Below are 24,314 nucleotides of genomic sequence, written 5' to 3'. Positions count from 1 at the left end.
CGATTGGAAAGTCTCTGCTTTTCCGCCGCTCCTGGAGGTAGGGCTGGTGGCGAGCCACTGGGACGTTCCTTCGAGGAACGCTAGGGCGCGGGGCGGGACGGGCTGGAGCCGGAGTGGGCGGAGCCTGGAGCCTGGCCTCGCCCCGAACTCTATTAGGTGAAAGGACGCCCTTGGGCGTGGGGACTGGGCGGGGGCGGGGTCTCTTTGGGGGGTGGAGTCTAGACGGGACTTGCAGAGGCCGCCCTTGGCTCGTGGAAGGGGCGGAACCGGGATCTCACCCAGTCCTAGAGGAGCCGGAAGTGCCTAGTGAGTGCGGGGCCGAAAACACCTGCTGATCCTGTGCACTCAGGTAGAAGCGGCAGCTCCGGGGCCCGGAGTCCGGTGGGCAGCTCCTCAGGTAGGGTCCATCTAGAGCCAGAGATGAGGTACCCCTCCCCCGCCCCACCCTGCCCCGCCCCTCTGTCCTGCCATCTGACCCTCATTCCTTCCCGTTCCCGGGCCTGAGGGGCCGGCTTCACTTCATCCCTCTCCCCGATCCAGGGGCTGGGGGGGCCCCCCGGACATGCAGAATGTGGGATCGGGAGAGAATGAGATGTAAAAACCTCTCAGGGGAAAAGTTTCACCCCAACTTCACTCCAGACTAACTGAGTCACCTTGAGGAAGACACCCACCCTCTCTGGTACTGAGTGTCCTCAGTTGCAAAACAGGGTCTGACCCTTGCCCACCTGCCCTGAGACTGGGCAGGTCAGATGAAGTAGCCGTGAAGGCTACTGGGGATCCTGGGTGGAGCTGTCTCCCTTCCCTGTGGTCCTACACGGAGAGCCACATCCCCACCCCTCCCAGAATCTGGGAGCCCAGAAAGGCTGAGGGCTGACAACCAGGGCAGCTTGTTCTGGCTTTCCTGTGGTGGGATTGTGTGCAGGCCTGGGAGGCATGTGGATGTTCCCAGAGTAGGCTCTGAGGCCTGGGCACCTCTTGAGGCCCTCCTGGAGCAAACAGCGGGGCCACCATCATGCAGGACCTTGAATGCCAAGTTAAGAAGTCTAAACTCTCAACTCAGGGCAGGGGCAGTGCATTGGAGTCTGACCTGTCGTGCCCTCAGGACCAGCCCGGGTGAGTGGGGCTGTCACGGTTCCAAAAACGATGCTGCTGCTGCTAGGTGGCGTGGGTGGGCATTTACTGCATGCTACTGCTTTACACGAATTATGTCATGAATTCCTCATGCATCCCTTATGTTATCCCCATTCCAGAGGCCGAAAATGAGGTTCAGAGAGGTGAAGTGACTTGCACAGGGTCACAACTAGTAAGTGTCAGGGAGGGGATTAGAATCCAGACAGTCTTGTGCCTTAACCACAGTGCCTGCTGTCACCCAGGATCTGGGCGTTGGTCATAAAGCCTTGACCTAGGCCCTTGGAGGAGAAAGGAGGGGCCAGATGAGCAGGAAATTGGGGAGTAGGACTCAGAGGGCTTGGGAGGGAGGGGTACCCATGAGTCCTGAGAGAAATTCAGCTGACCAGGTTCCCCAGGGGAAGATGAAGTGTTTGATTTTAGACATGTTAGTTTGGGGGTGAAGGGTGGTATAGGGGAGCCAAGAGGAGCTCTCCTCCATCTGGAGCAGACCAAGGAGGCAGAGCTGGTCCTGGGGGCAGGAGATGCCTTCAGGGATGGGTGCAGGTAGCGGAGAGGAGCCCAGGGCTTGGCTCACAGGAGTCCCCCTCCCTCTCCACAATGCTAAGCAGGCAGAGATGGGGGCATCCACTCGTGGGGTGGGAGGAGCAAGGAGAGGAATGAATTCTAGGCTCCCATGACATTAGAGCTGAGAAGGTCTAAGAAATCCAAGCCTCGTTTCATAGAAGGGGAAACTGAGGCCAGCAAGTTACTTGCCCGAGAGTACTCCATGGGTAGATCAGAGTAGGACCCAGGTGCCCCCAGGTGCTCCCTTTGCCATTCAGCTCTTTCTGCTATTTCAGTGGCTCTCAACTGGGGGCAATTTTGTCCAGCAGGGGACATTTGACAAAGTTTAGAGACAATTTGGTTGTCACAGCTGGAGGTAGGGTGCTACCTGGCATCTAGTGGGTAGACTAGGAATGCTGCTAAATGTCTTACAACACTCCTGCCAACCCTGCAACAAAGAATTATCCAGCCCCAAGCAGCAGGGGTGGCGAAGCTGAGAAGCTCAGTAGTAGATGGAGCTGAGCCTGTCTCCTCTGCCCCCTCCCCATCCACCCACCCACCCACCACCTGCACTTTAGCTCTCAGCACAGCAGATAGCTCAGACTTGGGCTGCCAGCTGGGCAGAACTTTGCCCCCACTCCCGGTGTGCCCCTCCCATGCGTGCTTCTTTATCTTCCTGGAAGCTTCTGGAGTCTTCTCTGCTTTTCCTGGGCACAGTGGTCTAGAGCCCTGCCTACCACATGTCTCTCCTTGTCAGTCGGTCTGTCTCCCCAGACCCATATTCAGACTTTGGTGTTAGGGACAGAGAAACCAAAGTGGGAGTTTTCACCTATCACATAGCAGGTGCCTTGCAGATAAAAGATGTATTCAATTTGAGTGACATTTTCGGGGTCCAAAGAGTTTCATTTTTTAACCCAAATTTTCACTTTAGCAAATCTCACAGGACCTTATGTTTGTGAAGCTCTCCGTTTCTAACCAGCTCCCAGGTGATGCTGGGCCCTGGACCACATTCTGAGTGTCGAGGCATTACAGGGCTGTGCAGAGGTGGGCTGGGGGCTGGGCGGCCCTCTCTGCCGACAACGGTGGTGTGGTTTGGGGACCATGGAGGGGAAGGAACCATGGTATGGAATCAGGAAACCAGGATATGAGTCATCACTCCCTCCCCCCCATCTATGGCCTATTAGCTTCATAAGGTTTGGATAAGTCACTTGACTTTTTTGAAGGGTGATCTTGCGTGGCAGGCAGACCTCCAGGGGTTCTGATGCAAGGTCAGAGGGAAGTGCCCTGTGGAGCTGGGATGGTTTTGGGTCCTGGCAGCCAGAAGGGCATAGGCCACTGGCGAGGCCAGCAGGGAAGGGGCGACGAGCTGAAACTGGCGGGGTGGGCACCATGCCAGGGTAGAGGTGGCTCTCATTATGGCCCTGGCTCTTCTCTGCAGCTGCTACAGCTCCTGCCTCTGGCTCACCCAGCTCTGCCTGGTGTGGGAAAGCTGGAGGGACCAGTCTGGCTGGGGGAAGAAGGAACAGCTTTGATGGGCCAGGGGCCAGCCCAAGGCCTGAATGTGGGTCTGAGGAGTAGGGGTCGGGGGCTGAGAACTATGTCCTAGAGACACTGGGGTCAGGTTGTAGCCATGGACGGGCTTCCCACATGTCCCAGGGAGACTGGGAAGAATTTTGGAGTTTGGGCCTTAAATTTTGTAGTTTGGGCCAAGCTATAGGGGGTGCCCTACTGCAAGCATCCGAGAGCTGGGCAGAGCCTTAGGTACCTGGGGTACCCCCACCCCTGGTCCCCCATAAATTAGCCACAATAGCCCAGCAAGGTCCCTTCCAACTCCTAGGACCAGGAGGCAGCAAGACAGCTGAACCCACTTCTCAGATGGAAAAACTGAGGCTCCCTCCTCCCCACTTCCTGGAAAGAGATCAGCCTTCAGGACTGTCACCTGTTACCCAGCAGGGCCCTGGGCCTGATCTATCATGAGGCTGCCCCTCGTTGCACCCCAGGGAGGGGTGCCTGTCCCCACAGTTGGGCCATCCCAGTGGTTCACACCGAGGGCTCTGCAATCACACAGGCCTGTATGCGAACCCTGGCTCCTCTCCTGGCTAGTGGTGAGGCTGTGGGCAAGTCACTCCACCTCTCTGAGCCTCGGCTGGCTTGTCTGTAAACAGGGATAATGAAACCTGCTCGGCCAGCCTGGCAGGTTGTTGTAAAGATGAAATGAGCCACGGTCATTATCATTACTCATGGCATTTAGAGGCTCACAGCGCCCCGATGGCCTTATCCGGTGCCCTGATTTGACAGATGTGGGCAGCAGCCCTTGGAGAAGGGAGGCAGCCATCCAAGAGCCCCACGGCCGGTGGGGATTAGAGCCCACGTCTTCAGGCGCACCTCCCACCCCATCACTGTTGCCCCTCTGCAGAGGCTCCCCGAGGACCACACGCTGTAAGCCTGGGGTCCCAGGGGTCAGGCTGCGGAGCCCCGTACGGAGGGCGGTGGCCAGGCCTTGGTCCCAGCTCCGCCCCCCTTTACCAGCACAGCCATGAACTACGTGGGGCAGCTGGCGGAGACTGTGTTTGGGACGGTGAAGGGGCTGTACCAGGGCCTGAACCCGGCCACGCTGACGGGGGGCATCGATGTGCTGGTGGTGAGGCAGGCGGACGGCTCCTTCCGGTGCTCGCCCTTCCACGTGCGCTTCGGCAAGCTGGGCGTCCTGCGCTCACGGGAGAAGGTGGTGAGTGATGGCGGTAGAGGGACCTCTGCAGGGCGCGCTCAGGAAGCTGGGGTAGTCACTGCAGTCCCAGGACACGAACCAGACCTCCCTGGGCAGGGATGTGTCCTCTGGACAGGCTTCCCTTCCTTTGTATTTTCTTGGAAGGTTTTGAGTTGGTTTGGGGGTTTTGGTCCAGGAGGGCCCCTATTTTCCCCTGGAAGCAGCACAGCGGGGCAGCCTTCTGTACTGGGGCCATCAGACCTGGCTTCAGCTTCCTGAGACCTTACCTGTGTGTTCCTGGTAAGTCACCTCACCTGAACAAATTGATACTCTCTCATTACCTGGTGATTAAATAAGAGATGATAACACTGTCCCAGGGCGAGGCATGGGGGTGATACTCAAAAATTACCTCCTCACTCTTAGGAAACCGGCACCATCTTCATGGGGCTCAGCTGAACGTGACAGATTTTTGTTAGCACTGAGTTCTGGTGTGTGAATAGAGATTTGGTGGGCCCAAACCCCCTTCACACTGGGGTGACTGTGAATCTTCCAGAATCCTAATGGGAGAGTGTAACCTTGCAGGAGACAGTATGCTAAGTGGTTAAGAGCTTGCGTTGTGGATTCAGACCTTCTGGGTTCATAGTAATTCCCAGAGAATTACCTAACCCCTCTGAGCCTCAGTTTCCTCATCTATAAAGTGGGGATAATGATGGGAGGTACTGCCAGGGGTTGCTGTGAAGATTAAACAAGATGGTCTATGTAACACACTGGACAAAGTGCCCAGGAAAGGGTCATTCTTACTGTTGTTCATGTTACCCACAAATGTTCGGGCACTCTCCTGCGGGTTGGGGACACACAGTGACAAGATTGGATCATGTTCTTGTTCTTCTGGGCAGTGGGAGAGAGAGGAACACAGAAACCAAGGCATAAACAAGAATACTGAGATGGTGAGCAGAGACCCTCAGAGTGGGGAGCAGGGGGGCTCCCCGAGGTCTGGGGGGAGAGAGTTCCAGAAAGTGCAGTGCTGGGGCAGCAGGGAGCCTGTGTCTCCAGGACCAGCTGGGAGTCCAGTGGACTGAAGCATGGGAGTAAGATCCGACGGTGGGGACCCCCATCCCACCACGCCCCATTACAGGTAGACATCGAGATCAATGGGGAGCCAGTGGACTTGCACATGAAGCTGGGGGACAGCGGGGAGGCCTTCTTCATCCAGGAGCTGGAGAGCGATGTGGTAAGTGCCTCTGGGCCTGCCTGGCCCTGTCTCTTCACTAGTGCTCCCTCCAGGCGGGGCCTGGGGATTTGTCACTGTCCCCACCGTGGGGAGGACCCCATCGGCGAGGGTCTGAGGCAGGGGCATCAGGATGTGCTGGTGGACCCTGGGGAGGGATGGGGGGGATGGGGGCAGGAAGGGCTGGCGCTTCTTTTGGGGAAGTTTTCTCAGAAGAGGACACTTGAGCTGGGCCCCTGAAGGGGGAACAGGAGGCCCTCCCTGGACAGCTTGGAGAGGAGGAGGGTGCCGAGCAATGGCCGGGACCGGAAAGCATAAGACGGCTTGTTGTGGCTCTGGTTCCGGCTCGGGGCGGCTGGAACATGGACGTGTGGGAGCGGGGAAGGAGCAGAGCGGTGTTTGCAGAAGGGAGGCAGGGCCCAGCAGAAGCCAGTAGGGGTGTTTAAAGTTTTGACAAACTTTAATTGAGCCCCTACTGTACTGTATGCCAGACACCGCAGTAGACCTGGATGAGGGGTGACCCCTGCCAAAAAAGAAGGTTCCCAGACTAGCCTGGGAGACAGACATGTAAACGACAGATGAAAGAACTATTTGGTTATTGCAGCGAAGGGGGTTGGAACTGAGGCTGAAAAAAGTCAGGGCAAACTTCCTGGAGGAGGTGACACCTGGCTGAGTCTTAAAAGGGGAAGTAGGTGTCTGCTGTGGTAAATGTGGGCAGGGGAGATGAGAGGCTGATGCCCAGGTTTCTGTCTGGACTGTGTGGTTGCCGTGGGCTGCCAGAGGTGCAGGCACCCCTGGGATTGGGGCCGCTTTATCTCTGTTAGGGAACTTTGAGGCCAGCAACAGTTACAAGGCCATGCTACCGCTGGCTCTGTCCAGCCTCCAGGCCTGTTTTCCTGCCCCCTGTACCCAAGCTGCAGACCCCTCAGCCCTGCCCCTGGTCTGCTCCACAGGAAGACATGCCTCCCCACCTGTGCACATCACCCATCCCTTGGGGGGGCCTGTCTGGGTTCCCTTCGGACTCCCAGCTGGGCACAGCCAGCGAGCCTGAGGCCAGCATCGCGGGCACAGCCTCCACGGGGTGGAAGAAGAAGCGTCGCAGGAGGAAACCCAGGCGGAAGGAGGACACGGTGGCAGCCGATTCTAGTTCGGAGGAGCTGGAGGCAGGCACTGGGAGTGAGCTATCCCTGCTGGAAAAGCCGAGGCCGGAGCCCCCAGGGTATGTAGGGGGTTGAGGGTGTAGGAATGCCACTTGGGGTTCAAGCACAGTGTCCTCTGCTGACGCTGTGTGACCCTGGGCAAGGTCCTTGACCTCTCTGGCCTTTAGTTGCTTTGCTTCATCAAGCCCCTGATGTCCAGGCTTCTATGCCCTGCCCAGGTTGCCTGTCCTATCAGTGACCATTTATTTCCCTGTGGTCCCGCAGCAGTGTCCAGCCAGAAGGAGAGTCCTCACCGCAGCCGAAAGACACCTACCCCTACTCCGATGGAGAGTGGCCCCCCCAGGCCAGGTGAGAGTCCAGGTGGGCTACAGGCAGAGACTCAAAGCCAAGGTCTCAGAGGGCTCTCCATTTACATTTTTCTGATGAATAATGACATAGAACATATTTATTGTGTTTACCAGTCATTTGTATGTCTTTTCAGTAAAGTGTTGACATTCAAGTCTTTTGCCCATTTTTTTTTATTGTGGTAGAATACACATAACATAAAATTTACCATTTGAAAGGGCACAATTCAGTGGCATTTAGTATATTCACAATGTTGTACAACCATCACCCCTTATCCAATTCCACAACTTTTTCATCACCCTTAGTGGAAACCCTACACCCATTAAGAAGTCACAACGTTGCTCATTGTTTCGTTTTGTTTTGTTTTTTCTACTGGATTGCCTTCTTGTTGATTTATAGGAGTTCCTTATACATTCTGGATCCAACACTGGCATAAATACGTGTTGCAGAAAAAATTTTCCCAGGCCAAGGAGGGCGGCAGGGGGTGGCAGGCTGGCTTGGGGGCCTCTGAGTTCTTGCTTCCTGCAGCCTCTCAACGGGTGGGCTAACATCCCCCAAGAGTGACTCGGAGCTGGAGCTGCGGACCCCCGAACCCATCCCCCTGAGAGCTGAGTCCCACATGCAGTGGGCCTGGGGGAGGCTGCCTAAGGTGAGTTCCCCTGTGTCAACCCTCCATCCTTACCTTTCAGGGGCTCCGTGGCCCCTGCGGGTCAGGACTGGAGTGACTTGAGACTTGGGCCACCTCCCTGAGGCCTTGTGGGGTGTGGGGAGCAGGCCCTGCACCGCCCCTGTCTTCCCCCATTTGTTTGATTGAAGGTGGGCAAAGCTGAGTGGCCCGAGTCCTCAGTGGTCCCTGATGGCAGCTCCAAGACGGCCTCTCCACCTCAGGGGGCGCCCAGCACCCCCTCTGCCTCTGTGGTTGGCGTGGACCCTTTGGGAATTCCAATCCTGCAAACAGGGCCTGGCACCGACCTTCTTCACCCTGACACGGAGGTGCCTGCTCTGGTGGGTCCCCCTCTCCAACCCCCTGAGAGAGAGGAAACCAAGACTCAGAGTTCCGGGGATGTGGGCCTCCCTCCTCCCTCTGAGTCGTGGAGCTGGGCTGCTTTGGAGGCCCCTGCTTGCACAGGGCAGCCAGAGGGGATCTCCAGGAGGAAAGGTGAGTGATGGCTGGACCCCTCCCACTGCTTCCCTGGCCTCACGTTATCCCCTGGGTGGACTCTGGAATTTCAAGCATGTTTGAGCACCTACTGTGTTCCGAGCACTGTTTCTGGCTCCGGCCCTCATGGGACTCACCGTCCAGAGGGGCGGACAGATGACAGACGCATAACAGGAAGAGCATGATGTTGGGGGGCGGGACGCAGGACAGAATCATTGGTTGGGACGGGGGCTATTTAAATCATGTGGCCAGGGATGGCCTCTCTGCGCGGGTGATGCCTGAGCTGAGACGTGGGCCATAAAGATCCAGCCAAGTGAGGACCAGGGGAAGAGAATTCTAGGCAGAGGGAACAGCAAGGCCATGAGGAGGGAGAGAGGTTTCATGTCTAGGAACTGAGGCAGGTGGTGTGTCTTGAGCGAGGCCAGGGAGAGGGTTGGGAGGGGAAGCTGGCACCTGTGCTATCCAGATGGGTAGTTACTGGCTATATGTGGCTATTTAAAATTAAATTTAAATGAATTAAAATTAAATAACACTTGGAGGACTTCCCTGGCGGTCCAGTGGTTAAGACTCCGTACCTCCACTGCAAGGGGTGCGGGTGCGATCCCTTGCTGGGGAACTAAGATCCCATATGCCACACGGCGTGGCGAAAAGAAAAAGGAGAATTAAATAACACTTAAAATTCTATTTTTCCATCACACCACATTTTAAGTATGCCCAATAGCCTTGTGTGGCCAGCAGCTACCCTACTGGACAGTGCAGACATAGCACTTTTCTAGCATTGCAGGAAGTTCTACTGGACAGTGCCACCTTAAGGCGTTCAAAGGCAGGGGGACGCACAGTGATCACAATAGTAGTCCTCACGGGTTAGGTACAGATGTCCCCTCCTCTGCTCTCAGGCTCCCTGAAGAGAAGCCAGCACCTGGGCCCCAGTGAAATCTACCTGGATGACTTGCCCTCCCTGGATTCTGAGAATGCAGCCCTTTACTTCCCCCAGAGGTGCCTGGGTTCTGGACACCAGGGTGTCCTGGGATTGGGGCCTGTGGGGCTAGGAATCGGCTATCAGGAGCCTGGGAGGGCTCCAGCCCCTCCTCCCAGCCTCCTTGTATTCATGTCGCTATTGGCCCCTTTGTCCCCAGCGACTGTGGGCGGGGGGCCAGGAAGTGGAGTGAAGCCGGAAGCCAAAAGTCTCTGGGAGGCTGCAACCCTGAGCGGGAGCCAGAGCCCGCTCCGGACACAGCGGACACAGTAGTGCTGTCCCTCTCTGGGGGCCTGGCTGACAGCGGAGACATCTCTGTGGGTATGCTCAACTGTGGCCCCACCACCCCTCCAAGGACTGTCACTGAGCCCAGGGGACGGGAGAAGAGAGGGAAGACCCCGGGGTGGGGGTGGGGGTAGCAGAGGTGTGCATGAGTCTGGGGTTTGTGGAGCCCACCCTCGGCCAGCAAGCGCTGGGCATCTCCAAGACCCCATGAAGCAAATGCTAAATCATGCTAAGCTGTGACTTATCCTGTGAATCCAGGATGGCTAGTGCCTGGGGTGGGACCATCAGGTGCTAAAACCCCAGGTAGCAAGGAGCCCTGCTAAGTCGAAGACCCAAGTTGCAGGAGGCCTGAGCAGCAGAGGTGGGGCAGCTGGGAGGGGCGGGGGCAACGGGTCACGTGGGATGTGCTGGCCTCACCCCTCGCTCTCTGCCTCTGTGCCCAGAGAAGTTCAACCAGCACATCGTCTCCTACCAGGACCTCGCCCAAAACCCCGGCCTCCTGGACGACCCGAACCTGGTGGTGAAGATCAACGAGAAGTGGGTACCAGGGCTGGGCGGCTGGATCGCCCCACCCTCCACGGCCCTAACACCCTTTCTGTCTCTCCAGGCATTATAACTGGGCTGTAGCCGCCTCCATGATCCTCTCCCTGCAAGCCTTCCAGAGAAACTTGCCCAAGGTAATGGTTATGGCACCCCTGGGCCTCCTGGGGGACGTGGCCATAGCCTTGGGGTCGGGGGCCCTTGGCAAGGAAGTGGAGGGTGGGCAGAGATGGGCCTGGGGCTGCAGGACCCACTCTGAGAGAAGAGACCCAGGTCCTCTGAAGCCTTGCCCCAGGCTGTGTGGACGAAGCACCCCCCCGCTTCCCTGGTTTCCTGGCATGGCTGAATCCATTTGGATTGGATTTAGACTTTACTTCAAAGGAATTCAGGACAAACCAGAGGCGACAGGGACATGCCTTCAACAGGAGGTTTTTGGATCTGCGAGACAGTCTTGGGACATGGAGGTCCTACCCCTCACTTTCCTCTGAGACCCTCTCCAGGCTGGGCTGCAGGGGCTTGCTTTATCAGCACACAGTTGTTGAGTACCTACTATGTGCCAGGCCCAGACTGGGGACAGTCATGCCCTCATAGGAAGACAGTTAATCAAAGACTCAGCCAAATGAATATGAAATTCAACTGTGAGTACTGGGAAGGAGAGGTCTGGGGTGCTTTGAGAGCCTCCAACAGGGGGTCTGCTGAGCAAGTGCCCACCGGGTAGAGGTCTGAAGGATGAGTAGGCAAGGGGTGGGGAGCAGCATGTGCAGATGCTCAGAGGTGGGAAGGAGCAGCCTCTATAGTCCCTCCCAGAACCTCTATCCTGTGCAGGGCTGGCCTGCATCTGCCCCTTCTGCCCCTCTGGGAGCCATCCAGTGCCCCACCCTGGTCTGGCCCATCATTATTGGCTTGGCTTGCCCAAAGAACGTCACTCACCTGATGTTGACAGCTGGTGCCTCCCTTTGGTGATGCCCAGCTCTGTCCTCTGGCTGGCTCTGGGTTTGAGCAAGGACCCAGAGCTTGTGGGAAGAGAGAGGGTCCCCCCATGCTTGCCTTTCCTCACCTTACCCAGACAGACCCACCACCTAGGGGAAACTCCCCCAGCCTGTTCCCAGCCCCAGTGGACACCCTGGCTGTTTTCCTCCTGACGGGTTCTCCATTCTGTGTTTGCAGGAAGCTGATATGTCTCCTAGGTGGGCCTGGGCCCTCCCTGGGTTTATCTAGCACAAATCTAATCAGAATTTTTCACAGGGTCATGTTGTCCCCACCAGACAATGACGGTAACAAGCAGAGAGGGAGGCTGTTCACGGGATAGATCACTGACCTTAGGAATTGCCCATGTTGGTCTTGGAGGTTGAGGGTGGTACTGACTAGAGACTGTCCCTGCCACCAGTTGGTGGCATCATGCAGGGAGACCCAGATCTTGAGAAACTCCCAAAGCGCTGCCTTTAGCTACTGGAGTAGGGAGACTGATCCACAAGATCTGGAGGCCGGGCCAAGGGTGGGCTAGAGCTGGAGGGGTCACGGTTGGGGTGGAGTGGAGGCGGGCAGAAGTGGCCCTTGTTCTCCCATGCTTATCTCCTTGAATCAGTGCTCAGAATCCCAAGATGGGGGTGAGTATGCTTCTTTAGCCTCCAGACGTTGCTAGCACCTTGCTGTAGGGTCAGCCCCAGACTCTGGGCCCGTGGGGGCCCCAAGGGCAATGTAAGGTGGGTTTGTGTGGTACAGGAAAAAATGCCATGGCCTTCATCTGCCCGCAGAGCACCGTGGACAAGCTGGAGAAGGAAAAGATGCCCCGGAAGGGAGGGCGGTGGTGGTTTTCCTGGCGATGCAGGGACTTTCCGGCCAAGGAGGTGGGTGGTCATGTCCACAGGGCGGGGCCGGCACAGGCAGGAGGCAGGGTTCACTAGATGGATATTCTCCCCACAGTGCAGTGCCCAGAGGGAGAAAACCACAGCGCAGCAGCAGCAGCTGGGGTGAGCTGGATCTCCTGCCTGGGGCTCTGCAGCTGGAGCTCAGCCTGGGAAAGATCACTGTGGGAGTGGGGGTGGAGCCAGAACCCCTCCCCTGCCATGGGTCTTTGTCACTCTGCAATCACTTCTACACCTCTTCTTTCTCCTGGGACATGTCCCCATGTCACAGATGGGAAAACCTAGATACACCAAAGTTCTCACAGCCGGGAAGTGGCAGGGCTGGAATGGGTACCCAGACTCCTGGCCCAGACAAAGGGCTACCATACGAAGGCAGAGTAGGGCTTCCTCTCTCCACCAGGGGCCAGCTGACCTTGCTTCCTTTTTTCATGTCTGAAGTGACCCAGAATGTCCAAGGCTGGGTGGGGGGTGATCAAGGACGGGCTGACTGCCTCCCACAGCAGGTGGGATTGGCCACGATGCAATTCTAGATTTTTCTGGTACACATCCCCAAAGCAGGTTCCAGCATCCTGGCTATGGAGAGCGGTCTGGGGGCTGGGCGCCCCGGGTCTCTGCTCCAGCTCTGCAGTCACCGTTCTGGGTGTAGACTACTGGCCTATATCCTGATGTCTGCTGCCACCCCCAAAATGGGTGGCACCTAGAGGGAGGGGGTCCTTAGAGGGGCAGGGACGAGCAGCAGACTCCTTGCGGCCTGGGTGAGGGGTGGGCATCTACAGGAGTGAAAGCCTTGGCTGGGGGAAGTGGCTCAAGAGCCGGGCTGCCCGCAGGGAGAAGACCGAAGCCCCGAGCAGTGAGGACGATGCCCCCTCCCCGCCCCTCTCGCCTCCGGCCCACACTCCTGCCTACAAGAAGTCCCTCCGCCTCTCCTCCAATCAGATTGTAAGTGTGTGCAGGTGTGGGAGTGGCGGGCCTGAGATGATTGTGTTCCCAAGGCCCTCAGGGCCCGGCTGAGGAATGGCTTGTGTTTAGCAAAGCCCAGAATCCATCCCTGTGGCAGCCCCCTGCCGGCCTCTGCTTGCGTCATCCGGGGACAGCTTTCTGTGCCGCTTCTTCACGTGCCAGCCCATTCTCTGTTGGATGTTCTCGCTAGAAAAGCCCCCTCTTATGTCATCTTAAAATACCTACCTGCGGTGGGTTGGCTGGCTCTGGTCTGCCTTTGGGAGCTACAGGAACCAAACGGCTGATGACAGCCTCTCAGATTCTGGCAACCCCAGGCCCCCAAGTCACACCTTTGAGTAACTGTGGCTCCTGTACTGTTTTCTTCCTGAGTGGAACTCTGTGGTCGGAGAGGTGCCCAGGAGAGTCTGGCACACCTGGTACAGAGTGGCTGCCCTCTGTGTGGTTCCCTGGGGCTCACACCCAACTCGGGGTCCGCCAGGTCACAGGCTGTGGCTAAGAGCTGCCCTGATCCTTATCTTTGGATCAAGGACAGGGCTAGGTCTCTCTTTGGGGGGGGATGTCCCAGGTACCCTAGCCCCAGGCAGGAGGCTGCCTGTGGAGATCCCCACAGGGCCCCCTCTGTGGAGTGGGGTGTCCCTCTGCCCAGAGCAGTGCTGGCCCCAAGGCTGACCTGAGAAACCTGGACAGGGTCATGGGCCAGGCTTGGTCCATGAGCCCCATCTCAAAGCTCCTGTGCCTGGAGCTTTGCAGGCCCCACCAGCACCCCTCACTTCCTCCTTGCGGCCACCTTCTGCCCACATGGCTGTCTCTGATGAACTCAGGAAGGTTCTTGAGTTGGGAGGAACAGGAGAAAGAGAGGCCCGTGGAGATGGAAGGCCACAGTTCTGGGGGGGAGGCGGTGGGCGGACAGCGGCCAGCTGCGGCAGCTCACAGTTCCCCCCTTGCCTGGCCTCAGCGGCGCCTAAACCTGCAAGAAGGTGCCAACGATGTGGTCTTCAGCGTGACCACCCAGTACCAGGGCACCTGCCGCTGTAGGGCCACCATCTACCTGTGGAAATGGGACGACAGGGTGATCATCTCAGACATTGATGGCACCATCACCAAGTGAGACCCGGTCGGCCGTGGAGGGGGAGAGGGAGGGCCTGGGGACTTGCCTCCCTCTGTGCTGGGGGGTGGGGGGACAGGGAGAGAGGCCCTCCGCTCCCAATGGGCCATCCTGGGACGGGGGCGGGGCCACACCCACAGAGCAGGAGGGCCATGTGGGGCTGCCTTGGCGTGACCGTTACTCTGTGGGTCTAGGTCGGATGCCCTGGGCCACATTCTGCCCCAGCTGGGGAAAGACTGGACACATCAGGGCATCACTAGTCTCTACCACAAAATCCACCTGTGAGTGCCTGGACTGGGCTGGGGTGGGACCCCAGGGAGGGAGTAACAAGATCTTAGAATGGCCTGGCCTCAGCCCCGGGAAGCCAGGCTTGGGGACCCACAGGGAAGGAGACCGGGGCAGGTCCCTGGTGTGCTGAGACCTACTGGTCCTCAGTTCTCCTGTGAAAGACTTGTCTCTTGGGGCTGTGGTCGGGCTCTGAGTCTAGCTGCTGGCCTTCCTGCCGTAGGCAAAGCCTACAGACTTGCCCGAGTCCTCACCTATCCTGGTCCACCTGGGCCTCAGGACTCTGTGCACGCGTCTTCTACCTCTCAGGCCTGGCTCAGCTCTTCTCCTAAGTCCCCTCCTTGCAGAGGCGCCAGGGTTGGGCTGAGCTGGCCGAAGCCCAGAAGGCGAGATGGGGATGGCTGGTCTCTGACGGCTCTGTGCTGCCCCCTTGTCCCGCCCCCCAGAAATGGGTACAAGTTCCTGTACTGCTCGGCACGGGCCATCGGCATGGCTGACCTCACCAAGGGGTACCTGCAGTGGGTGAGCGAGCGGGGCTGTGGCCTCCCCGAGGGCCCCATCCTGCTGTCTCCCAGCAGCCTCTTCTCCGCCCTGCACAGGTAACCGCCCTGCACAGGTAACCACCCCGCATAGGTAACCTCCCCACGGGATGTGAGCCCACAGCCCAGCGGGGGGTTGCACAGGCCCACTGCCAGCCCGGCCCAGCCCAGGCTGGGCCGGCATCAGCCCTCGCTCAGGTGTCCACTGGGTCAGACCCTGTAGCACTGTCACCTCACCCTGCCATCCTCTGGTCGCTAACCCCTTCCCTGCCCATGGCCCCGACTGCCGCAGGGAGGTGATTGAGAAGAAGCCGGAGGTGTTCAAGATTGCCTGCCTGAGTGACATCCAGCAGCTCTTTCTGCCCCAGGAACAGCCCTTCTATGCCGCCTTTGGGAACAGGCCCAATGTGAGTGTCCCCTCCATGGCGGGGGTGGGGAGCCTGAGCCACCTTCTCCACACCTCCCAGCCCACCAACCCCTCCTTGTCTCCTGTAGGATGTCACTGCCTACCGGCAGGTCGGCCTGCCTACATCCCGCATCTTCACAGTCAACCCCCGGGGAGAGCTCAGCCAGGAGCTCATGAGGAATCACAAGTCCACGTGAGGCCAAACCCTGCCACGTGCCTACACACCCCAGCCTCTCCCTGGGACCCAGTGCCACCCCACCCCACCCCTGCCAGGGACCCCCTCCCCGGTCCAGGGCTCCCAGGCAGGATGCAAGGTCTCCACCTGCTGTGATGGGGCCAAAGCCCGGCAGCAGCTGAGGCTCACTCCAGCACCTCCTGCCCGTAGGTACGAACGGCTCAGCGAGGTGGTTGAACTCCTCTTCCCACCTGTGGCCCGTGGCCCCAGCACAGACTTGGCCAACCCTGAATACAGCAACTTCTGCTACTGGCGGGAGCCACTGGCCCCTGTGGACCTCGACGCCTTGGTCTGAACGAGCCCTGGCTGCTCCCCAGAACTGTGTGTCCCAGGGCATGGGGGTTGGAAGTTGGATGCTGCAGGGCCAACCCACTGAAGGGGAGGAGGGGGCTGCGGGCTAGTTGTGGCCTCTCCTGTCCCCTGCCTTTACCAGCTGAGCCGTGCTACAGGCCTCAGCGTGGCCCTGCCCTGTAGCCATTAAGTGACTGGGTCCTTGCAGGGTTCTCCATACCCTTGATATCTGTCCCTGTCACCCTGGGACCCTGCCTCAACTCCTGATAGGACAGAGACAAGAGGGAAGCCCCTATGAGGCTTGAGACCTGTGAGCCCAGGAAAGGGTTGGTGGCAGCCAACAATCAGGGAAGAAATTTTCCCCCAACCCACTTCGGGGAGCCTGGACCATACCCTCTGAAGCTAGACCCTACATAGCCCTGGCCCCTTCCCATAGCTCTGGAGCCAGACATCACTGCTCTCCCATGCTGGTGCCCTGATATCTCAGCACATCCCAACCCCAGATACTCTAGGGCCCCTCCAACATCTGGGAAGCGGGGATCCCAGGGCAGTGCCAGGGCTGAGGGGGTGTGGCTCCCACTTGGCTTAGTACACACCCAGCTGCCATCCCTGCCCCTCCCCATACCTCCACTGAGGACACAGCCCCAAACCCTGCCAGGGCAGGTGCCTGGCCTCCCCCAGCCTTTGCCAGTCATTTCACTGCCCACACAGCTGCTGAGTAAGCTCCTGCCCGAGGAGCTGTGGGAAGCAGGGCTGACACCCCACTGCAGCCTTCCCGCCTACTGCCTTTGGGGAAGAAAGTTCCTTTAGACAGGCTAAAAGCTTTAATCCAGGCCTGCCCTCCCCCAACGGCACCAAAGTGGAGGGCAGAACACCAAATGTCAGGAACCCAGAAGGTGGGGCTGCAGGGACCTGCAAAACAGCACGGAAGGGCCCGAGCTGCCGTGGGGAAACTGAGGCTGGGAGCCTCAGCAGGGATGGGCCTCTGGGGCGTACATGGGCCAGACGAACGCTTGTGTCCTCATGTTTTCACACCTGAATTTCTCACCACTTTGTGAACATCTGGGCAGGGCTGGGGTTTTCCAAGGATGTTGGAAACTAGGCCTGGAGCCCTTTCCCTCCAGCTGTGGCCTCCTGCCCAGGGTCTGGCCTCATTCAGGCCATGATGTACATGAGGGCCGCCCTTTGGAGAGAGGCCCTAACGTGGGGTGGGGGGAGATTCTCCCCCAAGTGGAAAGGAGAGGATCATGTGGGGACCAGAGTACCCCAAAAACATCTTTGGGGAGGGGAAGGAAAAGGATAAATTACAGTGGGAGGCATCTCCAAGCAGATCACTTGGACCCCATCCTTTCCTCTGGGAATCCACGGCTGCCTAAGCCCTCACCTAGGGAGAGAATCAAAAGGAATAAAGAGAACTCTCCACTGAGTCCTTGTGTTTCCGTTCTGTCCTGAAGGACCCTGTAGGGTCCTTAGTTCAGAAACAGCATCCTTGAAGCTGCCAGGTGGGAGGACAGTGCCAGTGGGCACTACCTTCCTGAAGAAACCAAGCCCAGGTGGCTGAGAAGCCAAGGGGACAGGGGGACCAGAAGCCTCTAAGGGCTTGGAGCTGTTGTCCATGGGCAAAGGGAGATGCAGAGAGACTGCTGTCTGAGAAGGGACCTGAAGGTCTGCACAGATGGTAACTGGTGTGTCTGCAGAACAGCAATCTACAGACCGTGGATGGTGCGGTCTCTTGGGGCCACCCCGGCCTGCAGGCATGACGTACTGGCCTTGACCGCGATCCTGAATTGCCCAGTTGGTGCAGCACCAAGCGTGGATATTGGTGCCTGGACAGTCAGGTGGAGCTGGACCAACACTGTTCCTTCAGGGCCCTCTGAAATGGCATCCGCGCTGGCCAGGGGAGGCTGGGAGGCACTGCTAGGCAAGGCTGGGCTCTGGGGGAGGGTGCCCAGGGTTGGCGGGATCTGGGGGTTGGCCTGTCCAGCCCACCTAGTCGGCCTGCCCTGCCCGGACCTGCTCGGCCAGCTGGGCCCGGCAGTCCAGCAGGTCATCCCGGAGGCGGGCAATGTCCTTTGCGTGCTGGGCCAGCGTGCGGTTCAGCTGGTCCACGTGGTCCCACAGGCCCTCCCTGGGCCCAAGGGACTCAGCCGCCAAGCTGTCCAGGCCCGCAGCCAGCAGGCCCAGCCTCCCACAGGTACCTTCCACTTGCGCCACCCTCTGGTCGAAGTGGCCCACCGCGAGCTGCAGTTCCTGGGCTGTGTCCTGGCAGCGGCTCAGCCCGCCAGCCACACTGGCCACGCCGGCCTTGAGTTGCTCCAGCTGCCCCCGCAGGCTCAGGACCTGCCTGTGGCCGGCCCGAAGCCACGAGCCTTGGCTGCTGACCTGCTCCTGGATGGCGTGGACCTCAGCCTCCACCTTGCGTTCCCGCTCATCCAGGGATGTGTTGGCGGCCAAGAGGGCATCAGAATACTGGCTGACGGAGTCACTGAGGCCCGTGAGCGACTTGCTCACAGAGTTCAGATTGACCTTGAGCAGGGTGATCTCGCCTTGGAGGGAGCCGCCCGTTGCTTCTGCCAGCTGCCCCTGGACCTCAGCCACGGTGCCATTGAGCTGCTGGAGCAGGGCCGCATGGCTGGCCACCTGGCGTAGGAGGGCCTCGCTCCGGCTCTGCCAGGCCTTCACTTCGGCCACGAGATTGTCCAGGATGGCTGAGGTGGTCCTAGGGGTACACGAGGCCTCCAGTGAAACCAGCCGTTGTTCCAGCACGGCCAGCTCCGTCTGCACAAGGGGCCGAGCCGATCTGCCTGGAGGAGCGCTATCGTGGCTCGGCTCCCCAGCCAGCGTCAGCAGGCGTTCCTCCAGCCTCTGCACGCGCTCTTCCAGCGTGGTGTGGAAGCCACGCACACCCCAGCCCCCCTCCTCCATCCCCAGACAGCAGCCCCTGGCTCCACCCTCTGTGCCGTTGACGGTCTCCAAGCCCTCCAGCAGCCCATCCACGCCCCCCTCGAGCATGGCAGCAGAGAGCCGCGTGAGGTCATTCCCGTCGGGGGGGCTGTGGCCCCTCTGGGCCTCGGTCACTGCCTGCAGCTTCCTCTCGAGGCTGTCCACGCGGGTACTGATCAAGGCCAGCTGGCCACAGCAGCTGCCCCTGCCAGCCACGCCCAAGCCCTGCAGCCGGGTACCCAGCTGTGAGAGCTCCCGGCGCAGGGCCAGCTCCCGGCCATCCAGGCTCTGGTGCAGCCTCCGGCTGGCCGCCTGGCCCTCCTCCAACTGCTGCCGCACCTCCTGCACCCGTAGGTCGCACGCATTCTGGACACCCTGCAGCTTCTGCTCAAAGCCATCCAGCAGGCTCCCCCAGAGTCGGTGCAGCCGTCGGTCCACATACTCGTCCAGCAGCGCCAGGGAGGTGAGCGGAGACGGGGGGGCCTCCCGCAGCCGCTGCAGGTGAGCCTCGTGGCCGAGGGCCAGTCCACGCACCTCGTCCAGCAGCTGCACCTTGGTCCGGAGTGTGCTGCTTACCTCTGTCACCTTGCTCAGGATCTCATCCAGAGGAGGAGTGAGTGGTCCTCCAGCTCTGTCTCTGGGGTTCACAAACCCCTCGGGGATGACCCCGAAGCCCACAGGGGCAGCAGGAGCACTGGGGCCACCAGTCACCCTGTTGGGGTCTTCGTGGCTGGCCACCAGGCCCCTGAGGGTACCATATGCTTGTGCCAGGCGCTGGACATCACCCTCCAGGCGTTCCAGCCGTTCACCAAACAGCCCTGGGCCTTTCCTTCCTGGGAAAGAGGAGGAAAGAACCCCAGGGTCATCACTGGCCTGGCTCTCTCAGCTTGTCCTGTTGCCGGGCCACCCGAGAGGTTTTCTGGTCTGAGCCAACCTTGCTGGTATGGTTCCCCCAGCTGTGGGAGGGGGCTCTGGGGGCTCACCCTCACGTCCAGCACGAGATGCACCCTCCCCAGCCCTGATCGGGCTCAGCCAGCTTGTGTCAGTCCCCAGAAACCGATCACCTTGGCGAGGGTCTCCATGGGCAGACTCACCGTGGGGGCTCGAGGCTGCTCTGCTAGAAGGAAGGGGCCTGGGGCCTGGGCCCACCTGCCCCGAGGGAACCTGGGGCTCAGGCTCCGGCTGAGGTGGGGTGGCCGCATGGTCCGTGAGATGCTCGGGGCAGCCTTCTCCAGCGAGGCCGGGGCAGCAACGCCAGGCGAGGTCCGTCACTGTCTTGTAGCCCACCTTGTATTTGGGTCTGAGCACTGTGCGGTACCTGGGCCAGGGGCGGGCAGAGGGCAGGGCTCTGTACCTGTGGGCTGAGGCTCCTGCCTCCTGGCGAGTGACCTTGCCCCCTGGCTGGGGTCCAGGGCCACTCCAGACATTGGCAGAAGGTCTAGATGTCTCCCAGCTTCACTACACCACCAGCATTTTTTCCTTCTTCTGTGCTTAAGGTGACAGGCGGTGGGGTGGAAGCAGGCCTTGCGGAGGCTCAGAGATGCGTTAGGGGAGGGGGCAGGTAGAAGCCCTGCCCCATCTTGTTTGCTTGGGGAAAGGCTAGTGGGAATTTAGCCTCAAGACTCCCAAGACCACTTGGACACCCTTTGGCTCATACTGCCATCAGAAATTCCACTCTGGCTTTGGGGGTACCTTGAAAACTTTTGACAAAACCCCTGCCCCTCCCTCTGGGTGGATGAGGGGCACAGCACTGGAGCTGGGGCAGGCAGCCCTTCACACTGCCTGGGGGCCACTCCCTACCTGGGGGCCACTTAGTTCTTTCCCCTACTTCCTGGCCTACTCTGGGAATTCAGCTCTGGTCCTAGAAGCTGGCGGAATGGCACCTCTGATTTTGAGCACAGCGGGGAAGGCCCAGGGGTGCAGGGCAGCGCTCACCACGTGTACTCTCTCCCCTGTTCAGCCGTGTACCTGTTTACCCACTGACACATGGGAATAAACAGATCTGTTTTCAGGCACACGTTTGAACTTCTCCAAGTACAGACATGTGCATCACACCTGCATGCAACACGTCCTCACAGCCCACCTGTCTGGCTGAAGCCCCAGAAATCTGGCTTCCCTCCTCTCACCCTTGGCCTGCCTTCTCCACGGTCACCACAACCCTCCCTGAGTCTACCCAGGGATCAACCATTGCTGGTGTGACCCTCTGCTCCCCCCCTGTCCCCAGCCACCCCCCTTTGCCTCTGCTGCTTCTTCTTTGCCTTGCGCTGCTTCTCCCCTGGGAGCCCTCCCCTGGGTCCCCTTGGGGGCTCCAACCGAGCCTGCCCTGGCTCCCCCCCGGCCCCCTCCAAATGGCCTGTGTTGGGGCAGGGGTAGGCTCTTTGGAGTCCAAGGAGTTATAACCCTTGTGGAGCTGGCTGCTACCCTCAGCTGAAGGCAGGCCTGGGGCTTATGCCCAGGCATCCTGAGTCGGTGGGATGGGGGTGCACTCACGTGACTGTCCCGGGGCACTTGGGCCCCCATCCACACTGCCGGTATTCAGCTTTTATGTAGTTCTCCGCTCCCTCCTGTAGAACACAGGTCACATTCCTGTGTACAATGTAGGCACAGAGGGCCCTGCAGGGGGAAATGGCATCCTTGGAATATCTGGCCTGTGCCAGGCCCACTGAGGCTTCTACTCCTCCCTTCCCTAAGCTGTGGGCCTAGGAAGGAGACCAGACTCCCATATCTCCTCTGCTCCTTCTTCTTGTTCCTGGGATCCAGAGCTCTTGGCCTGGGGTCCTGCCCCACTGCTGGTCTCTCCAATCCCAGCCTCGCCAGTGGGTTGGTCACTGGGCTAAGTAAGTGCTGTACTGAACCAGGAGCCCAGTGCAGCTGCCTCCCTGCCTGGGGAAGAGGCCCACCCTGGATCCCCCTCAGGAGCCTTGCCACACTCCCCACCCTCCTCCAACTCCTTCACTGGCTCTCAACTCCTCATCTCGGCATTGAACCTCCTGAGATCACAACATACTGCCTTGGAGACCACACTTCTCATCTTTCCTCCCGACTGACTCCTGGGAAAATACATCCTACCCTGTAGTTTTCCCACCCCTACCTTTGCTTCTGGTTGCTCCCTCTCAGATCACTTTTTGTACCACCTCCTCCAGGAAGCCTGCTCTGATGTGCCCAGGCCTACTGAGTGTCAGCCATGGGCTGGGTACACTCCTCCTATAATACATCTCAAACTCAGCTAGAGTTCACATTCAGCTAGTACCCCAGGCAGAGGCCCTAACTCACCTGAAGCTACTAAAGACCAGAAGCTGAGGCAGGGGAGGACACAAGGGCTAGGGAGGCTGCTGCCTGGCATAAGCCGACCACCTGTGGACTGCTATTGGGCTCTGGAGCCACAACACGGGCCCAGGACCCAGGAGCCCCCACCAGCTCTCCGGCCCAGCTACGTTGGGCCTCCCAAAGGGTCGCAGGGGTCCAGGCTGAGCACGGGAGGGGTCGAGCCGCCGGGCGCACGGCCTCCATCTCCTACCTGGCGGGGCAGGGGAGAGATGAGAGGCCCTGGCACGGGATGGGGGTGGCCCCGCATGCTCCGCGTCGCGGACCGCCCGCCCTCCCTCCTCTCCCTCCACCTGGTCCACAGCGCCCGGAGTCTGCACACAGCGCAGCTGGAAAATGTTACTTCGCTGGAAAGGTTTCCGCGGGCACTGCCAGTACCCCAGCCGCCGCGCCAGGCCCTGTCGGCTTCTTTTCCTTCGCCAGCCCCGCAGCCCCCCGGAGCGTGGGGCGCCCGCCCGGGCGGGGGCTCGTCCTGGGGTGCCCGGGGCCCCCGCGCGCGCCCGGGGCAGGTGGGAGCGCCGCCCGGGCCCATCCCTCCCGCTTCCCGCCCGCGGCGCGGCCCGCGCTTACTTGTGCGGCCCCGGGCGCAGCCGCGGGCGCCATCCCGTCGTGTAGAGGCTGTAGCGGGAGGCACCGGGCGGCGCGGGCCGCGCGAGGAGCGGGGTGCCCTTGGCCTGCGCCCCCGAGAGCAGCGCCGCGACGGCGCACAGCCAGACCGGCAGGCGGCGGCGACCCATCGCGGCCCCCGGGTCTCCACCTGGCCTCGCGCGGGCCAGTGTGTCCCGCCGGGTGTGCGCCCGCCGCCCCGCCGCTCGCCCGCCCGGGTCCCGCCGCCGGTCGCGGCCCCCGGAGCTCGCTGGCCCGGCCGCCTGGCGCTTCGCGGCGGCTGCGTCCCGCCGAGTGGCCGGCGCTGCTCGCGCCTGGGGCCGCCGAGGGGAGGCGGGAGGCGGGCTCTGCGCGGATTAGCATAAACTTGGGGCCGCGTCGCTCTCCTCCGCCGGCCCCCTCTCCGCCGCCGGCCCCCCGCCCCAGCTCCGAGCTGACGCCCGAGGGGCCGCCCGCAAGCGAGAGGTTAAGAAGAAAGCAGCCCCGTGGTGGCAGGGGCGCAGGCCGTCGCGCCCCGGGAGGCCCCCCAAACACACCCATCCGCCGCTGTCTCCCGCGTGCACCCGGGCGAGAAGCAGAGCCAGAACCCTGGGGCCGGCCTGGACGCGGGGCCGTCTAAGAGCGCCCACCCGCGGGACACACTGCTCTTAAAAACCCGTGTGCGCCCGGGGACCGCGGTCCAGGGCTCTGAAGCTGAGATGACCGTGTTTGGGGACGCGCCAGCAACACCTTCGCAGCCACTTCCTTGGAATAGGCCCCAGATCGTCCCTGTTGGCTCGCTCTGCCTCCCCGCAGCGTCATTGTCCCGAAGTGCCCAGGACAACTGATAACTCTGCCTACCCCTCCCCGGACATCTTAACCCCTCTCTGCTCGCGAATCCTCCGCAACCCAGTCTGGTGGCCATGCTGTCCTTCTGGTTTCCTGGTGGAGTGCATCTTATCTCTGTCTCTCTCAGGTCTCTGGCTGCACGGAGTCCTGAACGCCCGTCACCCCTCCAGCCCAGCCAAAGGTGCTCTGCTTCTCTTTGTGCAACTAAAGCTCTTAGCAGGCTGGACTGCAGCACTGGCCCATTTTCAGTGTCTGGTCAAAGAAAACCTTTAGGTCTTTCTCACAAGGAGTTGCTGTTAAGTCAGGCTTCCTCCATATTTCCCTTGTGAAACTGACTCTTGGAACCCAAGAGTTGACCTTTACAGCCATCCTCATTCAATGTCATCTTGTTGGCTTTCTAAGCTGCAAAAAGCCTTTTGAATCCTGCTTCTGTCCTCCAACAGATTGCCACTTCTTCCTGGCTTGGTCTCATCCACACAGGTGATCACAGCCACCTGTGTCTTTCCCCCAAGTAAAGATAGGTGTGCAGAAGGCACGGAACTCTGAGGCACACCTGGAGAGGCCTCTCTCCAACCGGACTTTGAGATGTGAATTCACACCCTTTGGGGAAAGTGATGCTATCAGTGGTGCTGGACTAGGGCAGGTCTGAAGCCCACATCTGCGCCCCTGCCCTCTCCCAGCCATGCTGGCTCACGGGTCTTGGAGCAGAGGTGGAGCGGGCACACACCTGAGCCAAGCAGGCCAATTGTTCTCTCTCCTGGGCTTCGAAATTGAAACGCAGAGGCTGAGGGTGATCCAGCTTCCAGGTGGAGACTCTATTTGTTTCCTAGGGCTGCTGTAACAAATTACTACA

The 24,314-nt window shown here is 60.0% G+C and overlaps 2 protein-coding genes across 7 annotated transcripts; one reads left to right on the top strand and one right to left on the bottom strand.

Annotated features, from left to right (window-relative positions):
• The first annotated feature begins 272 nt into the window (after positions 1-272).
• LPIN3 (lipin 3) lies at positions 273-17,186 on the top strand. Of its 6 annotated transcripts, XM_061209764.1 has the most exons (23): positions 274-397; positions 1,061-1,113; positions 3,973-4,113; positions 4,204-4,402; positions 5,278-5,328; positions 5,517-5,612; positions 6,563-6,828; positions 7,034-7,117; positions 7,643-7,763; positions 7,931-8,273; positions 9,170-9,269; positions 9,410-9,570; positions 9,978-10,071; positions 10,142-10,211; positions 11,829-11,921; positions 11,998-12,044; positions 12,767-12,878; positions 13,855-14,003; positions 14,199-14,285; positions 14,736-14,888; positions 15,121-15,235; positions 15,324-15,427; positions 15,620-17,186. In XM_061209764.1, exons 4-23 carry the CDS (start codon positions 4,211-4,213, stop codon positions 15,762-15,764), a joined length of 2,583 nt encoding a protein of 860 aa, XP_061065747.1. In that variant the 5' UTR covers positions 274-397; positions 1,061-1,113; positions 3,973-4,113; positions 4,204-4,210; the 3' UTR covers positions 15,765-17,186. The 6 variants fall into 6 exon arrangements, with proteins under 6 accessions (XP_061065749.1, XP_061065747.1, XP_061065748.1 ...); XM_061209765.1 differs by lacking the exon at positions 1,061-1,113; XM_061209763.1 differs by lacking the exon at positions 3,973-4,113.
• EMILIN3 (elastin microfibril interfacer 3) lies at positions 16,578-22,799 on the bottom strand. Its single transcript, XM_061209767.1, has 4 exons — positions 22,598-22,799; positions 21,194-21,316; positions 19,798-20,021; positions 16,578-19,536 (listed from the first exon to the last, which is right to left on the bottom strand). The coding sequence occupies exons 1-4, from the start codon at positions 22,762-22,764 to the stop codon at positions 17,750-17,752; spliced, it is 2,301 nt and encodes a 766-aa protein (XP_061065750.1). The 5' UTR covers positions 22,765-22,799; the 3' UTR covers positions 16,578-17,749.
• Positions 22,800-24,314: the final 1,515 nt, after the last annotated feature.

This window comes from Eubalaena glacialis, chromosome 13, assembly GCF_028564815.1.
Source record: "Eubalaena glacialis isolate mEubGla1 chromosome 13, mEubGla1.1.hap2.+ XY, whole genome shotgun sequence".
In the NCBI taxonomy this organism is placed as follows: Eukaryota; Metazoa; Chordata; class Mammalia; order Artiodactyla; family Balaenidae; genus Eubalaena; species Eubalaena glacialis.
This window is presented reverse-complemented; position numbering and strand designations above follow the sequence as displayed.